The sequence below is a fragment of the Accipiter gentilis genome, chromosome 9 (assembly GCF_929443795.1).
Source record: "Accipiter gentilis chromosome 9, bAccGen1.1, whole genome shotgun sequence".
Taxonomy (NCBI): domain Eukaryota; kingdom Metazoa; phylum Chordata; class Aves; order Accipitriformes; family Accipitridae; genus Astur; species Astur gentilis.
The window spans coordinates 24,470,515-24,482,055 of NC_064888.1; the positions used below are offsets into that span (position 1 = coordinate 24,470,515).

General features: G+C 40.4%; 1 protein-coding gene across 1 annotated transcript; it reads right to left on the minus strand.

The window, feature by feature from the left end:
• Nucleotides 1–404: 404 nt before the first annotated feature.
• Nucleotides 405–11,195, minus strand: ACTA2 (actin alpha 2, smooth muscle). The gene is made up of 9 exons (XM_049810837.1): nt 11,093–11,195; nt 8,388–8,559; nt 6,525–6,653; nt 5,083–5,193; nt 4,504–4,588; nt 4,251–4,412; nt 3,810–4,001; nt 2,643–2,824; nt 405–1,859 (listed from the first exon to the last, which is right to left on the minus strand). The coding sequence occupies exons 2-9, from the start codon at nt 8,514–8,516 to the stop codon at nt 1,716–1,718; spliced, it is 1,134 nt and encodes a 377-aa protein (XP_049666794.1). The 5' UTR covers nt 8,517–8,559; nt 11,093–11,195; the 3' UTR covers nt 405–1,715.
• Nucleotides 11,196–11,541: the final 346 nt, after the last annotated feature.

Consider the following 11,541-nt stretch of genomic DNA (forward strand, 5'->3'; position numbering starts at 1 on the left):
AGATTTTTAGCAGTGGTTGACTTTTTGTGACTTCCAGCTATGTACCACTGTTCACTGCTTCTATGAATTTACATGATATGTAGTAGAGGCAAGTACATCAGTTTGGGTGATTTTTCTTTCATCCTTTTCCCCATTCCATCCTTGTATAACTCAAGTGCCGGCTAAGTTATGCAGAAAACACTTAGGAAAACACAAGTCCTTTACCTGAGAGCTGACCCTCATCACATCTTGGAATAGCAGAGATGCATCAGCGTCTCTTGGAGAAAAGTGTCTCCTCCAGCAACCGTCCAGTAGAAACTTTTATTTGAAATCAAGTTCTTATCCTGAAAGGGATTGCCTGAATCTATCTAGAGTTAGATAAAAAGATCTAGAGAGATAGAGTTAGAAGGAAGAACCATACAAAGTTATTTGCTCTTACAAGAGTTTATTTAGTGTCTGTTCCAAGAACCTAGATGACCTATACTTTAAATAATAAGGTTAGTACAAAAAGGTTTGGAACACGTGCTAACAGTCAGAAGCTGGACAAGATCTGGAACCCAGGGGTTACATAGACTTGGTAAATAACAGGTGGTGCTGCAAAGAGCTTACAGTTTTTAAGATAACAAGTAACAGGCGAGTGAGGTAAACTTATCGAGTTTAGACAGGAAAATAGGTAACAAAAATAAATAGCATCCTCTATCCTGAACTCCAACGAATACAGATTGCAGCAAGTTCCTTAGAACTGACTTTTTCTAGGTCTGTCTTGGTGAATTCTTTATTCATATATATACTTTTAAGACAGTATTACTGGCTTCAGCTTATATGCATATACTTCTAGTTGAATATCAGTTCTGATGTATTTAAGACTATAAATGGAATCAGAAAAATCACAGAAAAAGAAAGCTGTCTAAATATTTTCTCTACTTTGGTTACATTCCCCCCCCCAAAAAAAACCCCACAGTTCTTAAAAGAAAGTGTATTAAGCCAGCTTAATTACCCTTTAGACCTTGCCAGAAATCACAACATAAAAATAATAGGCTGCACTCATCCTGAGGGCATATGATAGGAAATCATATGTTCAAGTCTAATACTAGTGTTTAGATATGCTCCCAAAGGAACAGGTCTCGTTTCTTTAAAGAAAACATACAGAATTGTGGTAGTACGCATCATACACCTCCGGGTCACACACTGTAAGAAATTAGCTTTTCCAGCATGACAGCTATGAATTAAGAAGTGATATGGATAGATACTATTTCTGGATAGAGCAGATGCAAAGCAGAGTGCACATGCTCATCCTGATATTGAACAGACACTATGCTCCTTTGGTACTGCCCAGAACTTTGGAAAAATCAAGACTGGCTCTGTTTGCAAACTAAAATGTTTTCTGAGGCTAAACTTTGACGACGTGCAAGCCTGATAGCTGAGCATTTTCTAGCATCGGTATCATTGAGCAAAGCGTACTTCTAAGCTCAGTATAGTGTAGTAACAAATTCAGGCCACAAGATGGAGCTTCAAACCAGCTGTAATGGTACCTCCACAAATGCATGTTGGTGGTGTTTTTTTTTTTAAATAGGAGCAGCAATTTCATAGCATATTTAAAATTTATAAAAAAATACACAGTATCCAATTAATTAGAGTAATTACGATGAAGGATTTATGGAATGAAATTATAAGAATGTATTTTCCTGAATACATTCACAGTAATACACTAAGGAGACGTATAAAGATAAAGCAATTTAAAAGCATTTGCGGTGAACAATAGATGGGCCAGCTTCATCATATTCCTGTTTGCTGATCCACATCTGCTGGAAAGTAGACAGGGAGGCAAGAATAGAGCCTCCAATCCAGACAGAGTACTTGCGTTCAGGAGGAGCAATGATCTGTTTAAGAAATAAAAGCATTAAGTACAACAGTCTACTGTGAATAAAATACATTTGTTGTAAAAAATATATCAAAGCAGTGATATTTGATATTAACAAAAACATTGTATCTATGTGCTAGTGTTATCTCTGGCATTACAGTAAGCCATCGCTACAAGCAGTAAAGTTAAAGTCTGAGCCTAAATCCTCAATTTCTCTGCCTGAGTTAGTCTGCCCAGTAAAAGTAGTGCATTTGTGTATTCATGGCTGCCTATGAGAAAAGGGGAGATAATTGCTCTGGAAACATATAATGATAGCCCAGGAGGGCTTGGAAAAACAAGTGACCTATGGAGCACTCTTATTGGTATAGCCGATAAAACGTTTGTAAAGCAAGGAACAGAAGACTTGAAACAGCAGAAGGAAGATTGTCTTGTCAGAGGCTCTTTTCTGAACTTGTGGGCCAACGACGAAACCAGCATTTTCTTTCTCCCAATTCCATCAGCCAAAAAAGGCTGAAGAAACGCACATGTAGCCCCAGAGGAAAATTTATGTGCTGGTCCACATTATTCTTCTTTGGTCATGTTAGGGCAGTTTGCAGAATTCACCATGAACAAGAGAATGAGAGGAGAGAAGGCTCTCTTCTTCCAGCAACAAAGTTACCAGGTGGTAATTATTGGCTAGAAGGTACAGACATGATTCAACATATCTACAAAGCACTTACTTTGTAAAGTGTTGCTATGTTTCACTAAGTTTTTGAGGACTTTGTAGATGCCAACTCAAGTAATCTACAAGATTGCACCATACCTTGATCTTCATAGTGCTGGGAGCCAGAGCAGTTATTTCCTTCTGCATCCTGTCTGCAATACCAGGGTACATTGTAGTGCCTCCAGACAGCACATTGTTGGCATAAAGATCCTTTCTGATGTCTATGTCACACTTCATGATGCTGTTGTAAGTGGTTTCATGAATGCCAGCAGATTCCATGCCTGGGGAAGGGTACAGAAGAACACCAAGGAAGCAACTCCATAAAAAGAGTTAAAATTGTTAACACAAAACTGACAACATGAACTTCAGTATCTCTTTGGAAAACAGCAGTGTTCAGAGCTGTGGAAATCTGGTAAGTCATTCTGTAGCTGCCTAAATTATTTGCTTAGGAGTTCCTTGTAGTACAACCCTCCTCTCCCTCTTACACACACAACTCATCCTTAAAAAGAAAGCTTGGGGGGTGGAATAGTAAAGTTTCCACTAGGCTTTTGCAGGCAATCTCAAATGTCCTAAGAATTCCTTATATGGTCTTGGAATCATTTCTTTCCTTTTTTTTTTTTTTTTTTTTTTTTTTTTTTTTAAATTAAGCCAGCTCAGAGACAGAACAGTCAAAATATGTCCTAATACCTCTAAGTATGCAACTACTTTATCTATTTCTGAGCTGAAATTCTGCTGATTGGCAGAACCAACACTGGATTTCTGTGTGACCTCGTTGCAAGTCTGCCTTCATGGCTGTTGATTAGCCCGGCATTGTCTTGGCTTTGCTCTGCAAATGTGATGAACCATGGATTCAGGACTTGGAGCAGTCTTTTTGAGAAATAAAAGTAGTGCTTCCTCTCATCTGTCTGTCATCCCCCCCACCTCCCTGCAAACACCTACAAACTACAATCCTCACACTATATATAAAAGTGACTTTGTGGCTACACTTCTTGTAGTAGCCAACTGTATAACATACAAAAAATGGCATGGGTCCAATGCCAGAAGCCAGGAATAAACATTCAGGGTTTATTTGGGGAAAGCATTTTGCCTTATTGTTTGACATGAGGTTCCTCCCACCATACTATCACTAAAAGATAATTTCATAATGGGTGCTAGGACATACTTGTGTATAGGTCTGAACAAGTTTGCAATGGGACACAATCAAAAGAAAATGGGGGCTTGATATTTATGTGCAGTTCACCAAGGCAGAACAATCATTCAACTTACCAATGAAAGACGGCTGGAAGAGGGTCTCCGGGCAGCGGAAGCGTTCATTTCCAATGGTGATCACCTGACCATCAGGAAGCTCATAGCTTTTTTCCAGAGAGGAGGAAGAGGCAGCAGTAGCCATCTCATTTTCAAAGTCCAGGGCCACATAACACAGCTTCTCCTTGATGTCACGGACAATTTCACGCTCCGCTGTAAAGAGGATTCAGTCTTTAGAATGGCATTCAGGAAGGACCCAGACATGTTGATAGGTTGTTCCCTTACATCCTCCAACACCCTCCCCATTTTTTAAACAAGTCCTCTGCTAGTCTTGCAGGGGACTTGCCTGTTGGATTCCTTCTTGTGTCTATTCGACTGCAGAACCACTGCTAATTCTTCCAAGGCCACTAGAAACATTGCACATTAAACAACTCTCCTCCTCAGTCAGCAGCGTGTCCTTACCAGTGGTCACAAAGGAGTAGCCACGTTCCGTCAGGATTTTCATGAGGTAGTCTGTCAGGTCACGGCCAGCCAGGTCCAGACGCATTATGGCATGTGGCAGGGCATAGCCTTCATAAATTGGCACATTGTGGGTGACACCATCTCCAGAGTCAAGCACAATCCCTTTGAGAAGATAACACACGATTCATTCCCAGGTGCACATCAACACACTTAACTATTTCAAACATCTGTGCCATGTTCCCCAGAGGCCTACCTGTGGTACGTCCAGAAGCATAGAGGGACAGAACAGCTTGAATAGCTACATACATGGCTGGCACATTGAAAGTCTCAAACATAATCTGAAATGCAATGAAAATAATTGCCTTAACACTAGGGGTTTTAGCTTAGTTGAAGCAATTTACTGAAAGAGGAAGACAAGATTTTCATATTTATTGATGGTTGGTAATAACAAGGAAGGAAAATACAAAATCTAAATCAAAAAATATTTGGTCTATAAGACATCTCCCTGTATCTGGCCTATATCCTTAATGTATGTATATAGACACGTGCACATATTAAAGATAATTTTGTAATAGGCCTGGGCATAAAACCAGATTAAGACAACATAAAGCTTGCACAGACTGAAGTACTCACATTCAAAGCGGATACACTGATCTTCTGAAGTAAATATGATAATATGCAAATATGATAAGTGGCCACTATGCACTTTCCATCTTCCATAACTAAGAGAGATAGACTACTGGACAGCGTGACTAACTGAAATGATGAAGAAGTTCACATCCTGTTGAATTCACAAAGTTGGAATTATTCCATAGCTTTAGCGTGAGTTTACCTGGGTCATTTTCTCTCGGTTGGCTTTGGGATTCAGTGGTGCTTCAGTCAGCAGAGTTGGGTGTTCTTCAGGTGCAACGCGGAGCTCATTATAGAAAGAGTGATGCCAGATCTGAGGACAGTGAGAGAAGCCAAAGGGAACACCATCATCCAACAGCTCAGAATCACTTCCAGACAGGTATTGTGCTCCAGCACTCTCCTTACAGGCCTAGAGATGGGCTAGTAATGTTTCTCATGCAGTTGTTCTTACTGCCTTCATAGACATTACCAAAGTAACTTAGAAATAAAAGCACTATCCTCAGGTTTTACTGCTAGTAATATATGACTTATTTTAAGGACACATAAGTTAATGAAAATAAATATATTATTCTTACAGTAGAAGAGACAGAGGAGGACAGACTTGGTTCCAGCAATGCTATTTCAATAATGACTGAAAGTAAAACAGTTCCAGACCAGCTCTAGAACATATGCAGACCTATGTAGTAGAGTTCAATAGATAATGGGTCTTGAAGACAGTTTCATCTTTTGGTTTGCAGAGGCGAGCCCAAGAATTCATAAAAAGAAAGGAAGGCAAATGGTTTGTGAGGCTGAAAGCCAACTTGTATTCATCACCTTCACATGACACATTCCTACCAGCTATAAAAATCTGAGGCCAAGTGGACCGCAATGAGGAGGTTAATACACCAGTAAGAAGTAAAACCACCAGAGACTTTCTAAAGGCCAGGAGTTTTTTTCTAAGCTTGTTTTCAAGCTGGTGGTGATTAGGGACTTGTTGATATGTTAGGCATCTGAAAGGTTCTGCATCCAAGTAAAACCTACAATGTTATGAGTGTCAGTAAGTTCTGTGTGACTCCACACACTTGCAGTATATTGTGATGTCCTGACTCTTCCAAATAGCCCTATTTCCACAGCATGACATTAAATAGAAATACCATCTTAGAAATTGTATCAACCATACACACTATAACTATAAACATGGTTCTAGAAGCTTTTCATCCAAATACTGGCTCTGAAATGGATGCATTACACTGCAATATTGCTAATCTTTCAAGCACTAAAAAGTAAGTGTGTAAACAATTCCCTTCACATCAGAATTACATGCTTTGCATTTTTGCAGAAACAGATACCTTCTTAAATTCCATCTCCTTACTAGCAAATTGAGGATATTCCTTTTCTTTCCTTTTTTTTTTTTTTCCCCCTCCAGTAATTAGCAAGATTTATAGATCAGACTGGAGTAAAAGAACTCCCAATAACTATTTTTATTTACTCCTAGTGATACTTCAGCTTTAGATGCAAGTTAACCTTTGCTGTTAACAAGATTCTCATTAAACCATACCTGATAGCATGATGTTTTCATCTAAAATTTAGTGGGTATTCTGTAAACATTTAGTTCAATTAGTTCTGTTTACCAGCAATATACATGAACTTTCAAAGCTGCAATACCTTCTCCATGTCATCCCAGTTTGTAATGATGCCGTGTTCAATGGGGTATTTCAAGGTCAGGATTCCCCTCTTGCTTTGAGCCTCATCACCTACGTAGCTGTCTTTTTGACCCATACCAACCATCACACCCTATAAAATAACACAAATGGAGTTAGTCGCTCAGGGAGAGGTGTCACAAAGTAGATAGAACATTAGCTCTGAAATAAACCCAGCTGCCAGTTATACTGGTTACAAAATATGAATACTAATGAATGGAGAATTACTCATTGCTCTTTAATTGCCAAAATTAAATCTTTAGGTCACTTAAATCTCTGGAGTTCATGTTTCCACTACAGTTTAAGTAAACAGGACAAGTACAACATTAAATGCATCAAGATAAAGTGGAAAAATAGGGTTGGTTTAATGTTTGTTATTATTTAGGGATGAACTGTCTGCTGAACTATAATAAAAGTGGAGTAAAAGCAGAAAATGATGCTGTGCCATGTAAGGGTGAAGACAGAGCAATATACACTTCACATTTCCCAAAGCTTAAATTTCAACATTTTTTAATCTTCTTTTTGAACACTGTAATACTGTCATTAGAGACAGACAATTTAAAATCTACTGGTACAGGCTTCTTTTTAGGTATTTTCATGGATCCTGTAGAAATGGTCCATAGACCAGAAGCTGGAAACTACTCTTGATATACACTAGTCTCTATGTTAAAGTCAGAAATACTGGGAAAAAAATAGTATATAGTAGGATGTTTTGAGTATGTAACACTCTTAGCAGAACTTAGTCATTACAGACTCCAAACCTTGGCATTTCTAACTCCCCGTCTTAAAAATATGCAACATGGATTTGCAATTTTTGATGGGATGATCCTTCCTCCAGGGGACTAATACTATCTGTGATATGTGATCAAGAAAGAAAAGTTCTAGAAATCTGTATTTGTTTCCACTGTGACTGTATGGCTTGGTTTTGAGCAATTAGTACCCTTCACACTATCTACAGAAGCTGGCATTTGAATATATTTTTTTAATTATGGTAATGCCCAGAGGTCTCAATTAGACCTCCAAGCCCTAGCTGCTATACTGAAAGGGAGACATTTCTCCAGCCCTGAAGAACTTAAGATGCATTTGCTGGGTATATAAAGTGCCACATCTTACAACCAGTTTACTTCTTTCCACTTCATCAGGGCCTCGGATGGCACAGAAGCAATTAGGTGGATCTGCTAATTATGTGGATTAGTTTATCATGGTCTAGCCAGGCTCCTCTAGTTCATGCTAACGATGATCTAGCTCAGAAACTCTCTAATTTCACAGCTCAGATAATAAATATATTTTGCAAACTATTAAAATTGAGTGGAATGCATCATATACTCAAATGTAAACCTTGAAGCTAAAGAAACTAAACAGTAGACGGTTGCCCATTTGTGATACAACTAAATGAATAAAGTCAGGAAGTTTAAAAGGAAGCTGACTGAGAACTTCTCCTTCCTCTTTTAGTTTTGCACACATCACCTATCATCAGCTTTCAGGGCAGTCAAAATTTCCAGATACTTCTGTGTTGGACTTTTTTGTTTCGTGTTTTTTAAACTAGCTTTACTCACCAAAGTTCTCTGGGTGATCCAAAATTAAGGGGCAGGGGAAAGAGGGCATAGAAAGGAGTGACAAATTTTAGAAGGATTCCTCTCACAAGGCAAGAGACCTGCTTTGACTCAGGTGAGTGCACTGCTGGACTCATTTTGCCTGGAAATACTGTGTTACCCAGGGCTGGGCTAACCCCAGACACAGGAAAAGGTGGCTCTGGGGTGGAAAGCTGGGGATGGGGCAACAAAGCCTTCTACAAGCCCAATATGGAACAACCAAAGCAGTTCATCACCTGGTGCCTGGGACGACCCACAATGGAAGGGAATACTGCTCTTGGAGCATCGTCCCCAGCAAAGCCGGCTTTACAGAGCCCTGACCCATTGTCACAAACAAGGGCAGTGCTGTCCTCTTCCTCACACATCTTCTACGTCAATGTCCTCAGGTCCTCCAGACAGAAAACGGCCCTATGAAACAGCAGGAAAGAATTTTAAAAAAAACAGCAAAACAAGACCAAAAAACACACTCAGGTAGCAGACCCACCCTTGAAGACAGAGATGGCTGTAGGAAAGCAACCAGCACCAGCAAAGAGATGTATGGCACCGGTTTGGCAATCACAGGGCCATACAAGGGAAGAGGCTTCCTTTTGAAAGCACAAGAGGTTTCAACCATGTTTGCCGGAGGGCTGTATGCATCAGAGATTACCCCTGGGATTCCAGAGGAGACTTCCAGTCCTGCAGCATGGGCAGACAGATCAGGGAGCAGCAAACATTTATCTAAATTTGGTCACAGAAATCCATGACTGGGGATGGGTGGGAGATAAAAGAGAATGCTAGACTGACAGCTGCAAAAACAAAAATCCATTTGTGTTGGATTCAGCACAACTTCCCCCACTTTTCTATCACCCTGACAAAATCCTGACATGTGGAAAGCTGTCAAAGGTAATAGCAGTTCAGTCTTCCCCATTCAGTCTTGGGCTTCCCAAAACCTAACCACATTAAATGCCATGCATGTACCAGGGGTGTTCTCCTGATGCAGATATTAACCCACTGGGGGTGAGGGGGGAAGCCTTTTCCAGCCCTCCCTTAGTCACTCAGAAGAAATAACCCCCATTTAAAATGAAGTCAGGAACAGTATGTGTTTTAAAAACAGGCCATAGCATATGCTCTATCATCATTTCAAAGCAGCTAATAAACTCAATTTTTAGAGTGGCAGAGTAATTTATGTTGGCTCCTTGTCTCAGTAAAAAGAAACTGTTTTCCTCCTCTGGCAACAGGAAGATAATATGGGTAATAAAAATGCTTTGAAGGCTTTGTATTGAAGTGAATTACAGAAACAAGCACTGAATACCAGGACTTGAGAAGAACTATTTGCTCATAATTTATAGTGTAGCAGGGAATCACTTGGCTAGCTCTGAGCTCCGGCTTTCATGCAGAGTTCAACAAATTGCAATGTGTTAACAGCTAAAGGAGACAGCTGTCATCCACAGACCAGCTGGCTCCACATGCAGTCTCCGAAACCTTCTGCCACAGGAATACTGGAAGCACAGGACGAAGTGGGAATGGGGTCAGCGAGAGCCATGGCCGATGAGCAAGGGAGCCCACAATCCGTTTAGCCTCTACAATGGATGGAACAAGCATGGACAGTTCTCCCAAATCCTTCATTTGAGATCCTCTGTTGCTCCCCAGCCAGGCAGCCACGAGACATGGCTGCAGCCCCGCTCCTGCTGCATGGGCATAGCTCCCAGGAGAAGACAAGGATAGGGAAATCCTAACTTGATATACTCCAAATATTTTATCATTATTATTGGAAAAGGAAAGTAGGTTGCAATTTTTGCATTTATTAAACTCCTGGGAAAACAGGCTCTTTATATTCAAACATTTACTGAATGGAGTACAATTGCCATCTCACATGAATGAACAGACTGGTTTGGACAAACCATTTCCTAATTAGGAAATAGGCTTTTCAACCGCCTGTTTTTGGAACAGAGTTCGAGGTCAGGGGGTTTGCTCAAACCCATGCAGTTAATGCAATGCCAAAAATCACTTGGGGGAGGGGAAAGAAAGGGGCAGGAAAGGCTACATTTCTGAGCTTAGTGGACTCTAAATGAAAACCATATTTAGTAATAAAGCACAAAAAGTTGAAAAATCAAAGCTGAATGATTTCAGACAGGGCGCTCTGCTGCCAACCAGTGAGTTACAGCTCAGGACTGCCATGGCATGCAGTAGCAACGTCTTACAGCAGCAAATGTCATGCAGTACTGTGGAAGAGAGGAAATTTTCCTCCCAAGTAACTAACAGAGTCTTTAGCCTCTTTCTTCTACCTGCTTTACACCTAAAAGATAATCAATCACCTCACCAATCTCCACAACAAGCTACTAAGAGAACTCCAGCCCCACAAGAAATACTGTGCGTAGCCTGTTCCTTAATGAAATGTTTGGCATTTTACAGAACAGTACTTTCATATACGTAGAGACAAGGATGAATACACACACATCCTCATTGTATCCTATTAGACACTGCTAATTTGCACACTTCCAGCTCTTACAGTCACATTCCCCAAAACACTCATGTCACCTTACACCAGGTTAACAGCACTGAAGCAAACCTGCTGAGAAACACTACCACACACCTCTTCAGGAACTTTGTTCTGTCCCAAACTAACACCCCAAGGTCACACGGGTTCATTTAAACATGAATATAGCTGTAATTCCAGCTGTGGCATTACACAGACTGTGTCTTTATACAATTGCTGGAGAGCTGGTGGAGTCAGGAAAATCATCAGGTAGAACTTTTCCTTCCCTTTCAGAAGTGCTATAAAATAAAGACAACTCAGTATAGATATTACAAACATTTTATCAGTTTAATTCTAATAAGTAAGCTTGCTTAAGCAAACTACAGCACACCAGTGCATCCTCCTGAATTTGCTTCCATTTGACATTTATTTACTTTAAGTCCTCCAGCAATCTGTAAATCATGCTATTGGTTCAGTGCCACTTACCCTGACAGTGCTTGGCTGGGGACAGCTGCTCTGAGATGGTGCACTCTGTATCTGAAAGCTCTGAGGTTATATAGCCCCTTCAGCTCTTCTCCTCCCACTAGCTTCCCAAACAAGGAGCAGAGACAGACAGAGACAGGGCTGAAGTCTCTAACAAAACCATATAGGGACCTTATTACAAAAACCTCTAATCTGGGTGGCCACAGGCCCTGGGTCTCTTCCACTGCATTCCAGTGTAGAGCTCATGAAACAGGAGGAGACTTTCAGCTGTGTAAGGTAAACACTTTAAAACGTCAGGAGAGTTGCTAAAATACAGAGAGACAGAGTATGCCCACAATAGACACCCTCTGGCAGTAGGAGCATGTGTTCAAACAAGAGAGGTCTGAGCCTCCATAGTAACATCGAAGAGGCAGAATGAGAAATTGGAAGAGCAGTCATTTATAATAGGGAAG